At 39.7% G+C, this 25,041-nt stretch overlaps 1 protein-coding gene across 6 annotated transcripts in view; it reads left to right on the top strand.

The window, feature by feature from the left end:
* Positions 1–25,041, top strand: part of AFF2 (AF4/FMR2 family member 2) — a 336,618-nt gene that overhangs the window by 20,316 nt on the left and 291,261 nt on the right. Inside the window, exon 1 of one of the 6 annotated variants that reach the window (XM_032701862.1) lies at positions 13,115–13,200. The exons of the other annotated variants lie outside the window; for them this stretch is intronic. Coding sequence (XP_032557753.1) covers positions 13,178–13,200 — 23 coding nt within the window. The 5' untranslated portion in view covers positions 13,115–13,177. Of the gene's footprint in view, positions 1–13,114; positions 13,201–25,041 lie in introns of those variants that run through there. 6 annotated transcript variants of the gene reach the window in all.

Raw genomic sequence — 25,041 nt, 5'->3', positions numbered from 1 at the left:
ATCCTTTTTAAAATGCTGAATAAAACATCTTAACTGTTAAGTTTGGATTAAATGGCCCAGCAGTTGGTGCATTTTTTTCTTTCTGTGGAAAATATGTTTGAAAACAAATGACTGAAATGAATAAAGACTCTGTAACTAATATGACTTCAAATGATATTCATGGAGGCCAAAATCTGCCATTCTGCAGGAGGAAGTCTAGACATGTACAAAGTTCAGCTCTGTTAATTAAGAGGGAGCAATATGCTGCAGTGAGTCAGAGCAATTTTATAATCCAAATGCTGCTAAAGGGACTCTTGTCAACCCTCAAAATCTTATTTGTTTTGTAATCACTGGGTAGGGAGACTTGCTGGCTGAGGAGATACATGTCTCTCTTAGGTTTGAATGCAGTCCAGCCTGGTAGTGACAAAAGCTGTTGCCATCTGATAACTGTTTGTTAGGCCCTGCAAAATAATCGTAGTCTCCAAACAGTTCCCAGTGTCAACATCAAAAAAAAAAATAACCAAACCCACCCCCACGCTTGGCACTAATTATTGCCCTCTCTGGCAGCCGGGCGAGAAGGCCAAGGTTTGGCTGTTGTTTCCCCTCTCAGTGCTTGCAGTGGTCCTGCTGAGAGAGTCTGCGTCTGGCTTGTGGTTAAACGGTGTACGCTCTGTTTTCTGCAGGGCTGCCAGCTTGATATCTCCTATAAGTACTGATTTTTATCATTACGAGAACAAGATCCTTCATCGTCTTCTTACTCCACCTTTAGCTCTGCTGCAGGCTGATTTTTTTACATAGATGCAGTTTAAAAAAAAAAAAAACCAAACCAAAACACAACACCAATAAACCAGCAGAACGAAACAAAAGCTGTGGCAGGTATGAATTTGCTGTGCAGGGATAAGATGAGCCAGAAAGAATCAGCGCTGTTAAAATTTTATTTTTTTTTTTTTTTCAAATTAAAAGAAATAAAATGTATGCTGAAAAATAAAAAAAAACCAGAATAACAGCCAGCTGATAGCAGTGGAATACATAAGAGGAAAAAAAAAAGCCCAGGATTATGCAGCCTCAGAAAGAGCCACAGATGTTCAGGGCGGGTTAGAAAAACAACATGATCAACGGTATGAAAGCGGCGACAGATCTAAACAAAACCCCAAAATAGATACAATTCTAGAATAAGCCTGAAAAAGAGAAATCATTATAGGCTTTCCTCGGCACAGCCGATGGTCTCTGATAAAACAAGATTGAAACTTCTCAAAAAGGAAATTTATACTGACGTGGGTTTGCAACTTCATTGCAAGAGTCTTCTCGTGCACCTCTGCCAGTGGGTAAATTGGAAACGGGCTAAAAATGAGCAGTGTGTTCCTCGGGCAGGAGAGGTGCCTGAAGTAAGAGCTGGTTGCTGGCCCTGTAGCAGAGTGGTGCTTTCTTAGGAATTGGGAACATGAGTGCTGTATCACTTAAAATAGGTTTTGTTTTTTTCATTTGCTCGACAGCTTGAGGTGGAAAGAAGTCCACAGAGACTACGTAGCCATGTACAGTTGCCTCTTGCCCGTGGTGCTGAAGGCTGCGTTCCCGTAAAGCAAAGGAAATCGGGAGTGCGGGCGCAACCAGGTCTGCGTGTGGCAGTGTTGGGGGTGCTGGTGTCCCTCCTGTCCCACGGCCATGCTCTGGGGCTCAGATCCGTGTTACCACCCAACTTAACCATCCTGCTCCCTCAGCACTCAGCTGGCTCATTGGGGCAGGCCTGAGGGCAGGATGTTTCGGGGGTTCAGGCTGGAGGTCCATGGCAGCTTTCCCTCAGGCACGGGAGTGAGTCCCTGTGCAGTATTTAATGGTTTTGAGGCCCTTTTAGCTTTCAAATAGTTTGTCACCTTAAGTGCCACTTGGTGGCCCAGTGCTCCTGCCCCTGGAGGAGTAAAGCCAGGGACACCTGAGGGTGCCTCCCAGAAGAAGGGAGCTTGGCTGGGGTGGGAGTCCACTGGGAACCCAAATACGGCTTTTTTTCTGGAAACCTGCGTTTCTGGGGGGTTGCCTGCTGCCTACCCCAAAGTGAGCCCACAGCTGCTGGAACCAGCCTGAGCTTTGTGCTTGTGACTATAAAGTGCCATTTTGAAAAGGCAAGTGTGTATGGATCTGCTTGTTACTCTAAATTTTAATAAGATGGAATATTTCTCTATTTTTATCATAACACTGGAGAAGCACCAGAACAAAATATCTTGACTTGTGGGAAGGGTGTGATGGCCAGTCCCTGTGGCACAGGCAGCATGTTGGGTGAGGTGTGCTCCCGCTGTCTGGGCTCACACCAGCCTTCCCTGGGCTCCAGGAAACCCTCTCGAAATGCTAATTGTTGAATCTACATTAATTTGTATAAATTATGCAAATGAAGTAGCAGTTGTGCACCGCTGAGGTTTTGGTGGCTCTCATGCTGTACTTACAACTTCACGTTGGACTGACACGTTTTATTCACTACAAGGACTGGTTTTTGCTGTAGACTGTTTGGAACTTAGTGGGTGGTGGTATTTGGGTGCAGGTGACACCGGTGCACTCTGTTAAGGTTTATTTAATAACATGTTCTTCAGTGGAGGAATCCAGAAGGTCAGTGAGCTGAACTCACTGATGTACATGGTCTGAACTAAGAGCGCTTGGGCCATTTTACTATAGGGGGATGTTTATGAAACATTAAAATGATCATGCATTTTATTAATAATCATTAATTTATTAAGCTTTCCTTATGTTTAGGAAGCTATGAAATTAGCGTTGAGTGGTGCAAAAGTGGGGCAGGTAGTTGCCTTTGCCCTTTTGGTTTTCAGTGTGGCTCACTCTGCAGAGCAGTGCCACTGGCTGCCCTCTGCCTGTCACCTGGTGACATCCAGCCTCTGCCTGCGGTGGCATGTGGAGCAGAGCTGAGCTCAGGGCATATGTTTCCAAATGAAATCCAGCTCTAGCTTTTCAGATGAAAAGGTTAAGACTTTGACACGAGATAATTATAAAGGGAAAATAAATCTTTTCTTGGATCAAAATTATTGTGTAAAGAGTGTGCAAATTAGGCGTGCAAGTTAAGTAATGGCTTTTATACTGAAATCTGGAATTACTGTGATGAAGGAGATGGTGTCAAACTGTGGTAATTTATTTCATTTTGGTTTCTCAGATCTGCAATGAGTTTAGGAAATTCAAATTTATAGCAAGTGGGTCTTGGTAAGAATTTCTCTGCAAGAATGAGGATACTTTATGGAACTTCCGTTGGGGTCATATTCACACCATTATTCTAGCTGGGACTTCCATTTAGAAAGTTCCCAGGTATGATTTGTTCCACTGGCTTCTGGAAGTGGATTTTCAAACTTTCAATGTTGCTACCATTTCTCATTTAACTTGCATCACTGCTCTTCACTGTTTAACAGGAATATGGTGATGAGCATAATGCAGTATTTGCTAATGAACCATAAAACCTTTCAAGCACTGTTTACCTTTTTTTTTTTTCTTTTTTTGGGGGCGGGTTTGGGATTTGGTTGCTTTCCTTCCAAACCATGCATAACTAGGGTTTTTCTATTGCACTAGACTAGAGCTCAATTCGAAGTTTCTCTGGAAGAAAAATTAAAGCCCTTAGCATTGTATTTTTGGGATATTAAGTTCAGATTAACTACAAGGGCTCGATTCTATTCCCAATGGAGGATGGTTATGAATTGGTCATGAGCATAATTCACCTGTGAGTCGCAGTACTTCATCCAGAAAAGCATTGTTGATGCTGCAGAGCACACAGCCTGCCTTGTGGTAAATCAAAACGTGGGGTGTAGAGTCCTTCGGTGCGTGTTTAGAGAAAGCAACGAGCGGGCTGTATATCTGCTGTATCTAAACTGTGCTCTTTTGTAAACAGAATGGCTATTTTGAACCTGGAGCAGGATGTTTCTGGCGAAGGGATAATGCAGATGGATCCTTGCGTGCACACAGGCTCCCGTGTTACCACCGAGGGAAGGGGCTGTGCCTGCCGTTCATTTAACTGGCAATTCTTTTGTGGTGTCAGTATCATTTCCTAGCAAAATTGGCTAAAGGAATTGTTTCAAGCACAATGGATGTTTTGAACTGGCCTAATTACTTACTCAACAGCCAATAACTTTGGGAATTGTTTTCTATGTGAATTCTGGATACAAATTGGGATATCTCTCCATTGTTTAAAAAAGATTAAGCCAATAGGAGAAAAAAGGATCTTTACCCATTTTCACTGAGCAGTGAAGTTGAATATACAGCTTGCAATTGAAACTATTTTTTTCCAAAGCCTTTGAGGGCTGTTTCTCAGTCTAGTGTAAACAATTTATTGTTAAAGTCCTAGAATATTTGCATTTTAATTAAGACAATTTTAATTAAATACAAAACTTTAATCAGAAAAGCAGAGTTTAGGCAGATAGTGTACTTGCATGCTAAGCAAGCTTACTCTGAGGGGACCTCTACTCTGTGTAAAACTGGTTTCTGCGGCAGTTTAACCAGGGAAGTTGTTAATGCATCTTCCTTGCCTAACTTACCTACAAATTGTGATCTCCCTCCTGCATCTTTTACCTGCAATAAATATTCTTCCTACAGGCAATTAAATGAAAGAGGGGGTGATACGGAAATCTTAAAGGGGCAGTGAGCAGGAACAAGTTCACTTGGAACTCCTAAGGGTGCCTATAAAAGTAAATGTTAAAATTACGGTTGCACGTTTTAAATATTCTGTTTCAATTATGTGTTCAAAGTTTTTTTGGTTTTTTTTTGTGTGTGTGTTTTTTGTTTGTTTGTTTGTTTGTTTTTAAATAGGCAATACTATGACCATTTAATGTCAAATAATAGGTGTGACATCTGGATTGCCTGTGCTATGCTGTAATGCTGATGCTAGAACTGCATCTTGAATTATGACCCATTGGTTTTGCCCTGTTCCTGGATAAAGTTCTCTATGCCCAGTCATAGAACTAATTAGGGCCATACCATGTATTATAGAAAGTTGTGGTCTTCAATAATATAGTGATGTGGTGAAGTAAATTCTGAGGTCTAACAGGCAAATGTGTTTTTGGAGCTTTGCCCCTTCATTTTGATGGGAGTTTGCTTAGGCCAAGGCTGCATACTTGGACAATAGGAATAAATCTCTCTTCAGTGAGCTCTGAACTAGTCTTGTGAGAAATACAATGGCAGCCAGCTCTTGAGAGTTGGTTGTTATATGAGTTGGTCTTTATGGATAAGGTTTAGTATCCTAAGGTAGAAAAAAAAGTAGGTGATATTCTGTATACCTTCTGTCTGTTGGAATTCACTTAATTCTTTGTGAAATAGCAACTTAGAACTAAAATGATAAATAGTCATAATATGAAAAGAGGATATTTCACTTTTACCCGTAGCTACATATTTTGAAAACAGTACTTCTCATTAAAGTCTCATCATTGACAAACTGCTCGTAAAAAAATTAGAATGCAGGTGTCACTCAAGATCTGTTTAAGACTGAGACTTCTGCTGTGATTAGTATAATATTGGCATCGTGGTTTTAATTCAAAATGAATATATAGCATGCATACAGAAATACTTTCTCCTAGGCCTACGGTGACTTGTGGTAATGGCAAAGGAGTTAATATATTACCTTTGCTAACAGGAAAAGTGGTGCATATAATATTTTCAGTCAATAATGTATTTTTAAAAAGGTTCTCAGTGGGATCAGATTTATGTTGTCAGAAAAATTTATTCCGCTGACAAGTGCAGATGCCCAGCACGTCGTGTGTGCTAAGATTACAAAGCAGTTCTTCCTGGACGTCAGTTGGATGTGGTTATGGCAGGGTTATGTAGAGAATTGGGGAATCAGTCCAGGAATCCTTTTGTGCAAAATCCTGCCTTAGATTGGTATGATCCAATAAAGCTCTGCCTCTACATGTCCGCAGCAGTTTCTGGTAGCGTTAGATACTCAGGTCAAGAAGGGGCAGAGCGCTGGAGTCAGGATCTGTGGTATGGATCTGAGAACAGAATTTTGCCTGAAGCATTTGAGATTTTCCTTATATATTAAACAGGCCATTTTCCTCCCCCTGTTACTTGTGTGTTGCTGCCAGCTGCAGTTCAGCTCGGTAGAAGTTGGAGCTTGCTTCTTTTGGTTTCCACAGATAAAAAGTAGAGAATAATAGTACTTGTGCATTAGATTTTGCCAAGTGTGCATGTTTGAACCACTATTGTTAAAGAGCCTGCATATTGTTTGTTGTACAAAATATGTGTATAATGAGAAAAATATGCTTGAACAGAGATTTCATGTTGCACAGAGTAGCCAAACCGTATAATGAGTAAAGAAAGCACAGTGCTGCCTAAATCCAGTTTAATGATCACAAAATAATTGAAATTCAACTACTTTGAAAATTAAAAGCCTTTAAAGTATTTTAAAAAAACCATAATTCCCTTTATTTTGCAGTGTTAAGATCAGTGTGTGAACTTGTTGCATCGGTCTTCATATCTTTTGATGGAGCTATAGGCAGTTATACTGAATTTTTTTCCAAAAATTTTAATTGGTTGAATGGAATCTCTTCTCCCAAGGTAGAGGTAGCTAAAGCCAACGAGGTTTTCTACCTGCTTAATTAGCCTAGTTTGTGAAATGATTTGGTAAAGGGGATACCAGGAAGAATTTGACACATCTGCGCTGACTTTGAGGTAACCCATCAGTTTTATCAAATAAAGAGCTGGAATTTTGGTGGGTTTTTTGGTGAAGAGGTATAAAGTTAAGCAGATTTTTTTTTTCCCCTTCATTTTATCTTTTTTTTGGTGATTCTGGTTATCTAATCAGCATAAAATTTGCACTGCAGTTAAATAGCTCTGCATGATTATACCTGATGATACACTTCTTTTTTAAAAGAAAAAGAATCTAATAACAGGATTCCGTATTGATTGTGCTGCTAATTCTGCCTCATAGCACAGACTGGCAGAAGGCAGGTAGCTGAATTGTATTTAACGGTTTTATTGTGATGTGACTAAGATGGATGTGACATGGTCCTCTATTATTCGTTTGAGAGTGTGGACACTAATGAAGCCATTAGCTGAGCTAAGGCAAGTGAAGAAAATAGGGAAATTACCATTATTCTGAAGCCATTAAGTTGTAATCTGCCACTTTCTCTCCTTACTCAAAAAGGCATCTTCTTTTTAAGGCCTCCCTGACTGTCCTTTAAAGATTCATTAATTCATTAACTTTCCAAAGGAGATGGAGGAAACACAATTGAAATTTTAATCAGCTCAGTGTGTCATATTATTAACATTTTGAGTGTATCTGTATTCACTGTTGTACCACATCAGGTTAAGGTTAAATAAACTACATTACAGCAAATAATGTTCTGTTTCATACTGTAAAACATAAAATGTTGAAGGCAGAAATTGGTTTCATGGTTAAATTAAATTACGATACAGAGCTCATATTATAAATATTGTTATTCAAATGTATGCTCTTCAGAGGAAATGCAGTTCTACCTCCATGTTATTAACATTAAAATTTCAAATACCCACAATTAGTCTACTGTGTATGAAAGGATATGGAAAGCACTAAAAATCTTTTTTTATAAACGTCTGCTTTTAACTATATACACACTTATGATCAATGGTTTTATTTTATCTTTCATAAAGTGAGTGACTTATTTAATGTCTCTCTCCTAATGGGTCATTCACACATGTACAATTACAACTGCAATTTTTTCTCTTCATTATTACTTTCATTTAGATGCTATGGAGTGCTATTTTTATCTACCCCTACTTTCTTATTAAAAAAAAATAATTTCCTTTTGCCTCAGTGGTACTGGAGCATCCTGGAGTGTAGTGAGCAGCTTCTGTGCTGTTGGAACTGCTTAAAAATTAAAATACCCCAAATGCAGAGAGGGGGTGAGCCCAAATCTGAGTATGTGACTACTCTGTTTGTTTTCAGGTAGCCAACAGGAACTTTTTTGGGGGGGGGAGAAAAAAAGTCTGTTTCATTTTGGGCTTTCTAACAGTGGTTTTATTAATGCCTCAATTAAAAGAAGCCTGGGGTACAGAGAATTTCTGGAAGGTGTGTGTTTTAAAGGCTTGCTTGAAATCCTTTATTGCAGGGATAGGGCTCACAAGGGCATGGTGGAAGAAAAGGTGTAGGGACAATAAACAGGGATGCTGACAGCCTGCAGGTTGGAGGTAAGATGAGCCATGAGCACAAAGGGAGGGTAATGGAGGCCTGAACGTGCTGTTGCTTTTCTGAACTTGGAAGTTCCTTTCCAGGTTCATCAGATTTCTTCCTCCTCTTTGTATAAGTTTGTTTGGAAACACTTTCCATTTGGTTGTGGACTGTTTTGCCCTTGTGCTGTATCACAGAACTTTTAAGCAGCGATATAACAGAGACTCCAAGCTTGATGATAGTATTTATGCTAGGCAGGCAAGCTTGGTATAAATCTGAGGTGTTTTTCTTTTCTTTTCTTTTTTTTTTTCCCTAGCTGTGATAGTGTCAGTTTGATATATCACCTTTCATGTTGTGTTTGTACTTGAGGTCAGGAAACTTCTGAGTTGTGCGTATCATCAGCATTGTAAATACAAAGTAGCCTTTGGCACCTTTGTGTGGTGCCTTGCAGTGGATTTGTCAAAACAAAACAAAATCCCCTCTTTTGTTTTCCCCTGGAGTCAATTACACTCAGGATGAAGCGGTTAGTGACACCAAGGATAGCAGTTGAAGCATTACAGGCTAACCTGCTTATCAGAAGTGCTGGCATCGGTATTTTCTGGTGTCATTGGCCAGCTTTACTGGTCCACTGAGAACTTCTGCTTTTCAGCAGGACTTCCAAAACTCACTGAAACTTCTTTGCGGATTTTCGGGCTTCCAAAATGTACCGACCTAAATAAAACCTACTGCACTGTGTCAGTGCTGGTAGTCTGTGGGGGCAGGACCTTTCCCCTTTTGCCTACGAAGAAACCCTTTGATCAGACACGGGGATCGGTGGTTGTGCCCTGCAGCCCCGTCCTGCATGCCCTGCTCCAGGGACGTGGGGAGGCATGTGCCAGCCCTGTGCCCTTCCCTGTCCTGTACCTCTGGGGACATTCTGCACATTTATCTAGGATACACTGTCCATAAACGGGTCCTGAGTTTGGGCTGGGGAGGGTTCTCAGGCTTTAGAGATCTCCTATATAGCTGTGCATATGTGTGTCTGCACACCTCTGTAGTTGCTGCTATTGTCTATGTGCTGTATGATATATATGGAGATTATATATGCATTATGTACAGATATGCATGGTATATGGCATGTATATTATCATGTATGTACAGTGTGTCTGTGTGTTCTTAAGATGCTTCTTTGCAGCATCACACAGGATGGTGGAGTTGCAGCTGGTTTCTCTACACAATTGGAGAATGGGCTGGTGAGCTGTGGTTTTCCGTGGTTCAGTACAGCCATGGCATAGTAATTTAGCAGCAATTGGTTTTCTCTGTCTTGGATTTTGAAATGCCCTCTCCTGTGCTAAAGTATGTATAACTCTGTAACATGAAATAATGTAAATAGACCCATTCCTGAACAAAGCTTTTGCTATTGTGCAGGAAAAGTTTATTTTCTCTCCTTTCTCAGATAGGTCAGGTCATTAATTTTGTTGCAGCTGCAGTGGCGTAGGAAATGTGGCTCAGGTGTTCCCGTATTGCTGTTGCATGTCAGATACAGGCTGGCTTTTGTGACTAGTTTCCATATATAGGATTAGATTTTAGCTGTGTTCTGAAAAGAAAAAGGAATTAAAAAGCCAACGGAGAAAAATTAGCTGCATGCCTCCAAAGCAGCATAATATAAATCATGTATTGTTGTTTTGATGATAAGTAGCCATTCATTACATGTGAGTAGGTTAAGAAACTACTGTTGGCTTGGGATGGGGTTTGCAGATCCATCTGCTGACAAGTAAGGTTTGGGACCCAGTCACATCTGCTGTGATGTGCTTTGCTTGAACAGAGCTTTCTTCCCATCTCCTTTTTTTTTTTTTGGCTGGAGATTTACATAATATATTTGAGTACAGTAAAAGGTCCAGACACCCTGGCCAACAAACTAAACATGCACTGTACTTAATACTACTAAAACTTTTTCATAAATGGTCTGTGACTATTCCAGTCACAAATAACTTAGGAAGGCTTTCAGATAGACTTTATGTCATATGGTTATGAGTTCTTCTGTAAATAAAGCAAATCCTCAGGAGTGAGTGTGAGTAATGGTTGATCCTGAAAAATGAGGAATAGGACTGTGTTCTGAAGCTGGGTGAAAAACCCCACATGTTGTAATTTATTTATTTACTTTCATTACTCTGCACTTCTCCAAGCGCTGAAACACAACCAGAACACAGGAACTTATTGCAGATCTGCAAAGTCCTGTACAGTGGGGACTGTTCTTAGTTATTGCTATCAGCAGCAATAAATGTAATAAACATAAACCTCTCATGACAGCCTCATACATTCCTCAGTCTGTGACTTCCCCAGCAGCCAGAAAATAGATGAACTTCGCTGTGGGTCTGAGAAGGGGTTATCAGCAAACTCTGGGTCTGCAGGCTTGAGGAAAAGATCAGGTTTCAGTATCCCACGTTTTTCATGGAAAATACTGTCACTGGGACTTTTGAAGTTTCTGGGAGACTGTGATCATAATTGTTGTTGTTTTCCATATGAGGAATAGGACACTTTAGGGGCAAAATCCAAACTAGCAGAAATGTTAGGAGCTAAACCCACTGTCTAAAAGCTTATGTCAAAATTCACCACCCACTCATACAGACTTTGGAGAACCAGTGGCACTACAGAAACAGGTAGCCCCAGGAGAGAAACACCAGTATCTATTGAGGTGAAAAACATAAAACACAGCTGAATCTGAAAATAAAAAAATCTGTCACAGCTTTCCTGAGTCTTTCCTAAGATCATTGGGAAAACTCAGTCCCCGCTTGTGTTCAAATGGTGTGTCCCTGGTGACCCCACCATTCCTGACTGTGCTTCAACATCCCTTGATAAAAGAGGGGTTCTGGGGTTTGGTTTTGTCTGAGCAGGGATCTCAGTCCCCTGAGTATATTGAAGTTATGAACTGCACTCCTTGTGAGCTTGGTTTGAGATGGAAATGTATGTGAATAAACAATGTGTATGATTCAATTCTCCCTCTCGTGGTCAGATGGGGCCCTTCTCACAGCCTTCAAGTACAGACATATTAGATGTGTCTGTTTGTTTGATGTAACTTGCATCTTTTGGAAGACTCCCATGTTCATAGTACAACCAGGATTTAGTGGGGAAGTTACTGATAGTTCTTGAAATACATATATTGACTTTTTGCCATGCTGTGAGTGGACAGATTGGAGATCTGAACCGAACTGCGACATTCCGTGGAATTGTATTAACCTCACTTATACACACCTCCCTTAAGCATTTCTAATTTGTCTCTGTTTAAGTGTTAAAGTACTTCTGAACCACAGCTCTGTTTGTCATCCTCCTGGCACTCCTGTTGACTCCAGTGGGTGATACAGTGTAAGCTCTGTTGCTTTTCAAGGATGCTGCAGTGTCTTTGACTTTGACAGGAACACTCTTCTAAAAGAGGAGAGGAGGATTTGCCTCTCTGTTATAAATCCGAGTGTTTGGTAAAAAAAGTCCTGAGGATTTTATTCAATGATATTTAAGTCTCCTCAGAAGGAACAGAACCCTACCTAAAAAAAAATTGCACAAATGAGCAGGATTATAAGCATTCCAAAATCAATTCCTAATTATTGTTTAATTGATTTTAGATGTAAAAAAGAAACAGAAAAGAAGAAAATTTTCAAGTATATTCTTTACACAGGGCTTAACAGGCATTTTCTGTCAAAGTGGATGCTAGAACAATACCAAAATTCTGTCATGAACAAAGCCACTGTACACCAATATGCCTTTTGTTCAGTTTTATCACCGAGGAGCAGCAGTTTTATTTTATTAGTTTTTCTGATTTACGTCACGAATATTTTCTGTTGCATGAATAATTTTTTACAGTTATTTTCATCCACTGGCGTGGGAAAATAATTGCCACTTTTTAGAACTCCTGTTAAATTCTGAAGCAATGACTTTAATTGCTTTTGTATTTCTGTGTAGTTGGTTTCCTCTAAGAATTGGCTAAAGATTTTCCTCACACAGATCTTGACTCAAAGATTGTCCTTTAGCTAGAAAATATTGATTAGCTTTTGTTTGGCCCCTGTGGAGAGCACCTTATCTCTAAGACTGGGTTTTGTTACGATGAGAGTTGACAGAATTCAGATTTAGGCAGGTGAAGTCTGTCATGGCCAGTAAAATGTTAAAGAATCACAGTAATAAAAAATGATATTAATCTTGTGATTTTTTTTTTAATTAAAAGCAGTTTTTAATGATGCAGAGATTTTGGGGAGTTCAAGTTTATTGAAGTAATTCATGCTAATTGTCTCATCTGCTTCGTATATCATTTGTCTTCTATGAATATCAATGCCTACATTCATTTAATCTAAAATAATTAATACCCGAACAATTAATAATGAGATAGAATCTGAATTGAAAAGAACTTCAAAAGATTTTAAAGTATATTAGTAATTTTTAAGACTGACTGTAAATATTGCATTACATCTCAAATTATGTTATCAGAAAAATGACATGAAAAACTTAATGCAAGATCACAGGCATCTTTTTGTTATGCATGTGAGTATTATTATTATAATATTGTGGCAGGTCAGGGATAAGAACTTATGTGCCATAGTTCAGGCCTTGTGCAAGCTTAGTAAAAGGGTACTGACTGTAGCTGAGCAGCCCAGACTATTTCAGTGGAGTGTGTGGCTGCCTCGCTGATGTCAGCAGGGAGATAGGTGCCTTTGAAGAGTGATTCAGCAGCTCTCAGTGCTGACTAATCACTAGATTTAGCCACTAGCAAATGCAGGATCCACGGTGATGTCTGAGCTCCTGCCTTTTAGGGCTGGCATACGGCTCTGACTCAGGGTTGTATCTGCCCACTAATGATCTGGTGCCTACAGCCCTCTTCTGATGCGAGATATCTGAGCCCATCTTGTCTCCTTGAAAGTAGCAAAACCCTCCAAAGATGCTTCTGCTTTCATAGCACTTTGTGGCTTTTCTATAATAACCTGGTGGCAGAGAAAGCATGGCTTTGGGGCTCTCAGCAGCCTGAGGGGGCAGAGTCTGCTGCCCTTGCCAGGGAGAGGTTATCCTGGAGAAACCAGCCTCTATGCACCTGCCTGAAGATGAGCTACAACACAGCCGAAAATGCAGCAGTCGCAGCACCAGAAGTAAGTCTGATCCTGTAGCTTTGTGGCCTGGGATTCACTTGAGAAGGGTGGTTGGGTCTTTTGATCTGAAGTGTTTATATGGTTTTTTTTCTAGCTGGTAGTAATGGGACAAAATAACTAGGATCCCCACTTCTAGTCTGGGCTGCTGCTGTAACGTGGGAGCGTACGCCTTGCCTGTGAGGTTCAGCAGGACCTGGGTGACCGTGGCTTGCACACCATGGTGGGCTGCTTTACCTCCAAAGCACTGATTGCTTCCCAATGTCATTTGCTGCTTTTGGTTTGAGCAAATCTTTCGTGCTGCTGCGGACAGAATGTTAAGAATGTGAAGGTGGATTAGGTAGATGTGGAGGCAGTAGCCGAGGACCTGTCTCTGCCTCCCAAAACCCGCTGCGCTCCTCGGTCCTCTGAGGCATCCTTGTGACCTGGTGGTGTGGAGGGTTAACCAGGTGTGCCTACTGATGGAATATCACCTGCCACACAATTTAACTGTCTTGTCTATTGATGCTGAGGTTTTTCTTCAGTCAACAGGGGACAGTACACCCTTGGCCACTTCTCTTCTGAACATTTTAGGACATTGGCCTAGGACGTTCTTTCTCAGCAACTTTCTGGCCGTCTCTGTACTTGAGAGAATTATTCCACTAAGCAAATTGGTGGGCTCAGTGAGTGTGTGCTGTGAGTGTTAAGTTTAATTTTCCTAACTACAGGTGTGCCTACAGGCTGTAACAGAGCTGGCATAGTTTGGTCATTCCAGTTCTATAGTAATGACCTGATGTGCTACTGGTGCCTGGCACAGAGGACGTGGTTGTGTTGTTAGTTATTACAGTGGTAAGTTTTATATGTGGTTGTCTGAGCTAGAGGTAGTTTGGATTTCCAAAAATGAGAGCTGGAGAGCTTGAAAAGATGAAGGGAATAAAGAACCTTGGAAATTCGTGTAAGCATCTGTAAAACATCGTAGCCTGGACACTGTCAATTTTAGGTATGTTGTTCATTAACTTTATATCTCACACATATATGATGAATGCTATCCTGCCTTCCAGTCTTACCCCAGCCATGCACCATGCATTTGTTCTGTCTGCTTTGAGCTGCTACTGGCCTTAGGATGTCATGTTATGAATCAGCTGACTGGTCCTGCTCATTCTCTTTTTTTTTCTTTTTTTTGTTTTTTTTTTATTTTTTTTTTTTTATTTTTTTTTTTTATTTTTTTTTTGGTTTTTTTTTTCTTTTTTTTTTATGGGGGTGGGAATTGGAGGGAGGGAAATTACTTTGCAGCCAGATTAATTTCCTGGTCTATCTGCCTGTGCAGTTGCATGAATGCCGCTGCCAACACAAGGAGGGGAGCAAAATTAAAATGTTTCTGGACTGCCATCTTTAGATATAAAAGAATAAGTATGATTACTTTGTTAATATTACTTTGCTCTAGGTTTTGACACGCTGTTAGGACCATATGCCTGTAATCATTATTCACTCTTGAAATGTAGAGTAGTCATCAGGTGTGTTTTGTGGCTTCTCTGGGTATGTATGTGTGCTGTGGTCTTTTGTTTAGTAGATGAAATACATTTATTTGGGGGGGAAAACATAACTTGATTTTGCAGCACAGTAGCCTTCATATGAACAATTGAGCTGCATCTGCTCGATGCTGTGTCTTTCAAACATGCTTCTGAAGAAGTTTTATCCAATTCTCACTCTTGCAACTCTGCTGTTTGCAGAGGGAAAAGATGCTGAAGAACTCAGTGGTCTGTGCTGGCCCAGTGGACACAGCTTCTAATCTCACCATTGGCTTTTACTGTGTATTTTTTTCAGTTTCCATATATAAATTTACCCAGCACTACACTGAAGAGTCTAAGATTTTTCCAAAGTGATTTACATGAATTTAGCATACTGATTCCATGTTAAAGTCACTACTGTAGAAATCCTACTGTAGCATTCTGATTGATCTTTAATCAATGACGTGCATATGAAAAGTGAAGAATAAGTAATTCTGGTATATGTATTTTAATTTCATAAACATAATCATAATAGCTTGCTCCAAGTTCCTGAAATAGACAATTGCTTCAAATATAGCTTTTGTTGAAGTAAAGTACATATATTCTGAATAAATATCTATCAATTAGAAGCTACTAGCTTCAGATAGATATTGTAAAATACTTAAATTCCTTCTGTTCCTGTATTTTCTTAGTTCATTAGGACAGTATGACTTCAGTGGATGTGGGATGCAGTAGGGAAAAGGTCAGAAATGTGTGTGAATAAATGGGTTTCCAAACATGATGAATTTTTTTTCTTCCCTTGTAATGTGTTTTTCAAAGTATTAATTCATAAAGTACTTACTCACTTTGTGAATGCAGCTAGTGTTTTATATGCAAGATTCCACTTCTTTCCTCTATTTAAGCTTTTTACAGAAAATTCCCTGAGTTTACATGTATCTCTCCATAAATACCAATAATGCCTTAATTTTTATGGGTGTTTGCGGTTGGGCTTTGTTTAAATGAGTTCCATCCAAGAGGAATCAGAGCCTTGTATTCCTGCAGAAACGAATAAACCACATGAGGTGAATTTTCATACAAGCCATTTCAAACCTGGAGTTTTCAGGGTATAATTTAGACACTGTATTGGTGGTTTATGACCATATAAAGTGGAGGTGTGTAGGTAGGAGGCTAGATAGATGTACTTGTAAATGGCTGGAAGCAAGGAGGCTGAGTATGGTCTCCAGCAGTGCATTTTTCAGCTCACAGTTTCACATCTCTGTCCTAAGGCATTAGATGTTACTAATTCTCCAAAAGCCAAAGATTTGTTTTACAGGAGAAGATTCTGATTTGATTAAGGTATTGCTTCAAGACCTAACGTTCCTTTAGCAAATCATGCCATGACTGGAAACGTACATGATTGGAAAGAAACTGCATGTTATCTGAGAAACAGAGCAAGAGCCTCATGATTTGGAATGATGCTGCAGAAGAGAAGCAGTGTTTAGTGTAACGACAGTACACTTAGATTAATTATAGCGCTGCTTGCAGGCGCCACTATGCACTTAGTGTTGTGTCAGCACTTCTCCTGTTAACCCTGTGTTGCAAAAGTTTATAATTGGGCTCTAAAAAAGTGAACAAATCCTCTGGTTTGAATTCAGTGTTTGTGCTGCATGCACTGCATCAGCTTTTGGTTAGGACCTGAATTTTGTTTTCGTATCCTTAACGAAAGGATACGTATCCTTCGTATCCTTATCTGTCAAGTGTGTTTCTGTAGAAATAATCATATCTATGTAATATTTTATATGTTTTCTGCTCTGCCCAATTCTGATGGAAGATTTATTTTCAGTAAATGCCTAGGCCGTTTTGTGATCAGTTCAGATGGTCTGAAATAAAGCAGTGAGATATTTAACCTTGCAAGTTGGAAGGTGTAAGTATTAAGCCACCATTTTTCTACTCAGTGGATGAGTTAAACTTAAACTTGGCTTAATGTAATATGATTAGCTGCAGTGGCTCTGAAGGATTGTTAAGGTTTGTAATAAGCCTTGAGCATGACTTAAAAGGCTGTTTACACACAAAAAAATGGAAATACTCTGAAGAAACTATTATAATTAGTCAGGTAAACACTACAGAGTGGTTTTTAAAATAAACATTGGAAATATACTATAGGCATAAAAGTGACAGTGAAATTAAGTAACTTTTTGACTAAGTCTTCAGAATATGTTTTGTCTTCATTTTACTGTTGATGAGACAGCAATAAATGCTGAGACAATAAACTTACTTATACCTAGAACATCTCATCCCGCAAATACAGGAACCTTCACGCAGTTTTCCAGCAGTTCTTGGCCTCTTATCCTCTCTTGTTTCTAATTTCCACTCTTAGATTGTATTTTAGTTTTTTTCTGAGTAGTGCTGGCAAGTGGCTCTTATCAAGAACAAATGATGCTGTAAATCAGGACCAAAATCAATGCTGCTGTGGGGTTGTAGCAGCAAGATGCGGTTATGTGGGCCTGAGTGTTTTACCTGCCTCTGAAGCCAAGAGTGAGGCCCTGGGTAGTGTTCCAACCCTTGACTTTCTGATTTACTGGCAAGTATATATATACAGCTGTTCTGTCTCAGTCTTGGAGTGGAGATATCAATATTAAACTGCCATTTTAGTATGCCTTTTCTCATAATGCAAAAGTAAAATACAAATGGACATTCGTAGTCAGGTAAAATTGCACAGGAATACAGAAGGCTTTTAGTTCCTCCACCCTTAATACTACTAGAGTAGGATTTAGGACTGGCAGGACTGGCTTAGATGCCTGGCAGCATGTAATGACTCCCTTCTTGTCCTTTAGAGCATGTGTTCTCTGTAGGTGCAAAGGATAGTGGGTGTTCACATAATAGGATGTGCTCTGTCAGCTGGAGGAAGGTTTATTTGCCCAAAGCAACAGGGTCCTTAACATCATGGCTGGCCATTTTCGGCTGCAGTTACTGCTCTTCTCCGTGATAGGTGGTAGTATAAACAAGGAATGATTTGTGCCGCTGGAGTAAGGCCATGTGTGTTATGCCAAATATAAAATGAGAGGGCTGATACGAGTGCCTCTTGGACATGTCTTTCATTACCCTTTACACTTCTCTTTCCTAATAGAATTTGGAGGAACCAAACACATGCTCTATGCAGGGTTTTATTAGAGTGCTTTGCCTCGGGCCCTTAACTCCTTTAGCTGGTCATTACCTGACCAGTAAAGACCTCTAAACGGGTCATTAATGCTTAAGTAATAAACTGTTTCACAAGACTGTCTAGTGCAGAACCTCTTCTATCATTTTTACAGTTACTGTTTTATAGATAAATCAATGACCAACAACTGGATATTCTTGTTTTGCTACATAATCTTGTAATAGCGGCCACAGCAAACAGGCAGAGATTCTGTTAACTGTGTCAGGACAGCTGGAGGTGGGCACACGCAACTGGGACCTGGAGTTGTGTGTAGAGTAAACCAGGAGTAAGGTAAACAGTGAAGACATGTTCTGCCGTTACCAAAATGAAGTGTATCAGTGTATCTGCTTCTAAAGTTTCAGGTTTTTTGAAGTAGATGGTTTTTCCCCCCCCTTCTAGAAGTTTCATAATTTCAATAAGGTGTCTTCTCTTCCCCCACTGCCATATTAGGGACGAGTAGGCCTGAGTGCAGTCTAATGTTGGCAGAGAGATTTTGTACTTTCACAGAGCTTTTCTGAACTAGCAATTAGTTAATAACAAAGTCTCGCACTCTTCTATACCATACACCTGTTCACTTTGAGTTTAGCATATATTAAACTCTTTCTAGGTATGACAGTAATAGTTAGCTGTGGCGCACATGTTTCTCCTGCTTCTTGACATGAGATTTTCGGGTTCCCCCTTTACACAATATATCCTTTAGAATTGGTTTCTGTGCACGAAGCTCTACAGAGCTCTTGCAGTCTGGAGAGACAGAGGGAAGATGGATAGTAGGTACCATACAATTTTTTGGCAGATCACCAGGCATTCGATATTTCCATCCTTGTTAATATCAGTGTATCATTGATGGACTGCTGAGCACTGGAATAAGAAATCCTGTCCTATACATCTTTTCTCATGATAACCTCTGGGGAGTGCCAATCTGTACTGGGACTGTTGGGTTTTTTATTTGATTTTTGGCCTTGTTTTTTTCTCTTTTTTTTTTGGGGGGGAGGGGTCATAAATGTTTTGAAGGGGAATGAAGCTTGATGCTGAAAATGGTTCTTTGTAGACACAGAATATTTTTCTGTGGTAAAATAGAACAAAACCTCCGCAAATTGATCAAATTGATGACTTCTGGTGTGATTAGCGCCCATGGAGCAAACACTCCATAAGTGTTTTTCTAAGAAATTGCAAACATGTTAGTTATGGGACAAGTTCTCTCTGGCAATGTAAAATAATTAATATCGAACAGCTGTTTCTATGATAGACTGCTTTGCAAAAAATATAACATTGGCATGTTTTTTTATTAATATTCTTGATGTTGAAATAGGAGGTTTGCATTTTTAACTAACGAAAAAAATTAAAAAAACATGAGGCAAGTTATTTACTGAAAGAAACAATAAGAACTTTTTTCCTTTTCCCTTTTCCTTGGGAAAAAATATCTTTTTTAGTAACGAGCCTTAATGAGACCCACCAAGGGCTTTGAGGAGACTTCAGTCCTGCACCTTGTTGTGCTAGATCCTCAAAGCTGATGCTGAAAGTCATAACATTATATATAGTGGTAGAAGAATTGTGTGCTGACTTAGAGTTTAAGCAGGGAGGAATCTGACACAGCACTTTGTTCAGTTTACAACTCTCATAATATCCCTAGCACCTGCAGAAGGATTTTAATTCGTTTAAAGCAAAAAAAGGCTAACATAGGATTATAAAACAAACACCACTTCACAGACTGCAGCTCCATGATTGTCCCATTCTTATCTCTGCTGATAATCTGGCAGTGCTGGTGTGGCAGTAACTTTAGCAAAACCAGTATTTGTACTGAATTCTTCCTTCAGATCTGTGGACAGAAGCTGTCCTGTGTGTCACTTTACCGTGTTAGTACGACATGAGGAATCAGTTTGGTCCCATCTGCAATCGTCTAATATAATCAACCTCTATTCTGTTTAGTTCAACTCTCTACCTACAGTAAGTGATTTGTATGTGCATGAATATTAAACTTCCCAAGTAAACGTGTGAGTAAATATGAATTGACTATAAAAGAAAGTTATTTGTGTGCACTGAAAATGAGTGCTCATTGTTGTTTTTATAAAACAGCATTAAATTGCATCATGATGGTGTGAATAATGGTTATTGCTTTCTTTTTCTGTGATAGGAGAGAACAGTAGGTCCCAAATAACATCTTTGTATTACTGCTTTCCCTTCTGGCTAGTGTAGTCTATTAGTCTTTTTGTTGTAAAGATTTTTTTTCTCTAATTTTTTAAAGTCAAACCTCTGTTAGAAATTTTTCATGGCTCAACAGCCCTTAGTTTTCTTTTTTTATATGACTGACTGCAAGTATATTTGTGTACTGAGTACAACAAGGCAGATACAATATTTACAAGCCTTAGCAATTCCTGTGCAAATGCAGTCTCTGGAGAAGGGCACAATAACAAAACAAGCAAACATCACGGTTTTCTAAATAAGAACTTGCAGGCATTGGGGTGGTGACTCACAACGTGGATGAGAACCCTGGAGTTTTAGAGTAATTTATGGGGATGCTGGGGAGTTAGATTTCATTTAAATACAGTAACTGCTGAAATATTTCTAAGTTAAAAAGTCAACTAGTGGTTAAGTAAATATCCTCTTGACCCCTTTTAACTCTTGTGATGTACCGTTGTTTTAAGCTATTTACTTTGAAATGCTTGAGTCATAAAATGACCCAGGAGAGATGGATTGACCACAGATAGTTAATGCATAGGATTGAGTTGCTTAAAATTTAAACCCCATGCCCGTTTTTTATCTAATCTATTGTTCTTTAATTGGATGAATGAGGTTAGAAATGGAGGGCTGTGGAGTCTGAAAAGTAAAAAAAAAAAAAAAAAACTTGAAAAAAATTGGTTTCATACTGTCTGCAAAAAGCATTAGGGGAAAAATTTAGAGAAGAACAGAGGTTCCTTCTTGTTTCTATAGAAACCAATAGTGATCAGGAGGGGAGAGGATTTCTTTCAAGTGTACATTTTAGTGAGGCTGGCTCAGCAGCTCAGCACACTGGAGGGCCACTGTGAAAAAACCAAACCTCCAGTGGGTTTTGATGCGGTGTTCATGGCCCTGTGACACCAACTGGAACAGGGATAACACATCCCTGGGAGTCCCTGGCTGGCACTGCTGTGGGTGCAGGGGGCTCTTTGCAGTGCCACAGCCCCCGGGGAGCACAGCCTGGCAGGAGGGATCCTCAACGGGAATGGGCACGAATCCCATGATAAAAACAGGGGGGGAGGACAAAAGAGGGGGGGAAATACTGAGGGAGAAGTGTTCTGTCCTGTGTCAAAATTAACTGTGCTAATTGCTTTGAAGGAATGATCTCCTTTGGTTTTATCCTGACAGAATTGTAGCCACTGAAATACCGTGTGCCCAAACAATTGCAACCGGGACTCAGTGACTCGGCGTTTGAATCATGATGATCTTCCTAGTGTGCACTGCACAATACATAATCCCCTCCACAACAGAATTATATTCTTAATTATGTTCTGTTTTCCTGATATTACCTAAGTGTTGCCATAGAGAACAGATCAGGGAAACGTCTGAAAACCCAATTTTAAAGCAAATCTAGGTCTTAATCAATACCATACCGTTAAAATAATTGCAGGATTCCTCTAAATGAAGTTCAGGTCAAATGCAGTGTCAAAAATAAGGCAGTTTCAATTTGCTGCCACCTGACAGATCCAAGGAGTGACTGAGGAATATCCAGTAACTGGCGAAGACACCTCTGTTTGACATTTACTTTCGCATGTAAACAATGGAGCACTGTATATTGGCGTCTGAATGTATTAGCTGGTGGTGATCCAAACCCTGGTATGAATTTAGATGGGTTGCCTTTCTGTTTATAAATACATAGTCTTGATAACAAGGGAACATTTACTGCAATCTTGCTCTGCAGTTGTCAGAGCAGAATGAATCATTTTGAAACATAAACCCCCTCAGATCTCAAAAATATCAAGAAAAACATAAAACATAAGGGGAAAAGGATTATAAAATACAAATAAAAAAGGTTCTTAACATATTTAGAGGCCTATGGGCTGTAAACACTGTAGATTATCATTAATGAAACTCTCTGCCAAGTACACAAACCACAGTTTGGTAGCAGCTGTTAAGCAAGCATTGTTCAAAGCTGGATAATCCCTTGAACATTATACATAGTGGCTCTGTACCTCTTCCTATTAGTAATCAGATAATTACCTTGCATTTTCTGTTACACATTTTTTTCTTTTAAAATTCAGTTTCATTCCTCTTTATGTCAGAAGGCTTTATCTTGCAATAATCACTTAGGCAAAAATCCCGCAGAGGTCAACAGGCAGGGCTGTGGTCTCCTTTATTTTCGGGAAATCTGGTCTTAATACAATTCAGTCCTGTGGTGTTACTTTGGCTTCACAATGGGAAAACAGAGATGAATCCCACTCTACAAACAAGGTGCTTGAATTGTATTGTAGCTCCGTTACCTTTTTTTTTTTTTTTTTGGTATAAAATGAGCTCTTCTAAATAATTTGGGAATTAATTAGAAACGTTTTCTACCACTGTTTTTGCTTTAAAAATAACTTCACTGTTACATATTAGGAGGGAGAAGGTGGAGACTTCCCGATTCCATTTGTCCAAAAGTTCAGGCCTCATAGGAAAGCTTCCCAGGACATGATATGTAAGTATCTTGCAGAAAGAAATTTGGAAAGTATGACAACTCTTTTTTTCCAGCATTAAAATATTCTTAAGTCATAATAACACAGAAATAGTGAGCCATAGCCCTGGTAATGTTGAGTTCCCTTGAGCTCCATTGGCTATTAGGGTTGAACTGAGAGAGTAGCTTATCTTGCACTTCTGGAATTTCTCATAACCCTACAACAAAGCACTATTGATTTTTCTCAGCTGGGCAGGTGGGGGGGGGGAGGGATTGAAGAAGGTCATATGTAAATGTGGTAAGTTTGATGAACAGCTGGGCCAAATACTACTGAGTCTAGAATCTCACTTATGTTAAGTAAATCCATTTTATAACCCCTAAATTACACATGTGCTGGTTCCCCTCAATTAACACATGGTGTCCCTGCACTGGAGTGTTCAGCCTGACAATACTTACTGACACAGGCTGTTCAGTTTAAAAGTAGTACACCCCTCTGATGGGCACTGGCTTCACAAGCTGTTGGCATCAACTTTCTTTGTCCAAGATCTAGTTCCAATCCCAAAAATCAAAGCAGATGGAGACATAAATCCGAGAGCAGAAAATATGATTCATCCTTAAACCTGCAGGGTTGCAGGGACTGTTTCTGTCTGGTACTTAAAATTATTTTGCATCACATGGCATAAGCAGAGATTTGAGAGGTGGTGTCATACCCCCCATGGGCAAGGCATAAAGGATATTTTCTAGCTAGCATATCTCTGTGCATGAGTAAGAAGAAGAAATTGCCTTTTTTTTTCTTTTTCCTAAATTGCAGCATTTTGTTTTCAAGAGGATCCAATGCTTTCTGTTCATTGCAGAAGCAATATTATTAGATGCCAGTCAGTAGGAAAAATTACAAAAAGGATGGCCTGAAAGACAAAACGAAATGCATTTTCCTACCATTTTCCAAAAAATAAATTACCAATGAGCCAGGAGCTGTCTTTAGGCAAGGTTTTGGGAGGCAGATTAGATAGTAAAATTATTTCCTTGTTCTAGTGAGGCAGTTTTCATTGAAGACAGGAATTTATGAGTATTTCTAAGGGAAAAGGTCTTGCAGCAAAACTGCAAATTGGGCAGCACTGAGGTAACTCCTCCCAGCAAAGTGATACCAATTAAAAAGGCATCTGTAATGAACAAAGTATAGATATACTCACCTCAGTTGCTGTGAAAGGAGGACATGTATGAAAGAATATTATACTGAAGTGCAACTAAAAGGTTTGGAGAAAGTGTTCCTCGGTTGCCCCACTCTGTGCAGAGTATCTGCTGACCAATTTCTCCTAGCATATTTCTAGGATATTATGGAAAAAACAGCTCTGCAGAGATTCTAATTTTTGGATGAATTTATCAATATTAGAATGTTAGTGCTGTGCATTTCCAACAAAGCCCTTTGACCTCTGTCAGAAGGTTGTCTTAGTAGCAGTTTCTGTACCCTGTTTGTACCCAACCATTTGGGTCTTCCCGGAGTGACCTTTGGCTTCAGCCGAAAGATTTTCTTGCCCTTAATCATCTTTAAAGCTGCATAAAACTCTTCCATATTTCTGTAGAACGCAGAATGCATCAGAATCTGTCTCAGGAGCACTGTTACCCGGGAGGGCCAAATAGGCTGTGAGGAACTCCCCATTCTGACAGGGTTTGTTGTGCCAGCAGGACAGAGGGGCTGGGGAACCTGCAGGTAACTTGGGTGCAGAACATCAGCCCCAGTGCTCACAGTGCTGAGCAGTGTCTTCTGTTGTTTGAGATAATGGCCAACTACAAAGGCTGTCCTGTGGTCTGATGTGTTTGTTTTTTTTTTTAACTTACATGAGCACATTAGTCATAGATGATCTCTAAAGTTTAGATAGATGGAAGATTTTGAGGAATTTAAATATTTGGGTGTTGGGTGTGAATTTGAAAAAGAACCACTTTAGTTCCATACTCTACAAATTACTGGCATTTTGCCTTCTGTATGAGTGCAAAGGGAGGAAGAAAGGTGGTAAATGGAGAAGCGAGAAACTGGGATAAGAGTCAGATCCCATAACTAATCCCATTGTAGAAAAGAGTAGAGTAAGGGATTGAACAGTGGCTTCCACTCCCCCACTCCTCCTCCTCTTTACCTGACCATATTCTGGGATAAAAAATTGTTTGTGAGAAGTCTAAAGCACAGCTGACCTGGTTGCCAGGCAAACAGAGACTGAGACTTATATTTTAAAAGAAAACAAACCCCAACTGTTCACAGTTCCCCTCGAGTGGAATCCAGGAATGCCTTCAGCGTTTGACTCCAGATGATGGAAGGCTCACAGCTTCCACTAGAACCCAGTCAGCTGCCATTTGTGACTTGGGCAGTAGGTTTGGGGTGAAATGAAGAGATTGAAAAATCTTTGTCTAATTTGAGGGGAAAAAACCATCATTCTTGTCATTTATCCAAATATGGGGACTTTGAGCATAGAATTTTTATTAAAAGATTATTCAAATAATAATAATAATTATTCAAATGCTCTGACTTCTGTACTGGAGAGAACTTGCACAAGCAAATAGCTGTCATT

The sequence above is a fragment of the Chiroxiphia lanceolata genome, chromosome 14, assembly GCF_009829145.1.
Source record: "Chiroxiphia lanceolata isolate bChiLan1 chromosome 14, bChiLan1.pri, whole genome shotgun sequence".
Taxonomy (NCBI): Eukaryota; Metazoa; Chordata; class Aves; order Passeriformes; family Pipridae; genus Chiroxiphia; species Chiroxiphia lanceolata.
This window is presented reverse-complemented; position numbering and strand designations above follow the sequence as displayed.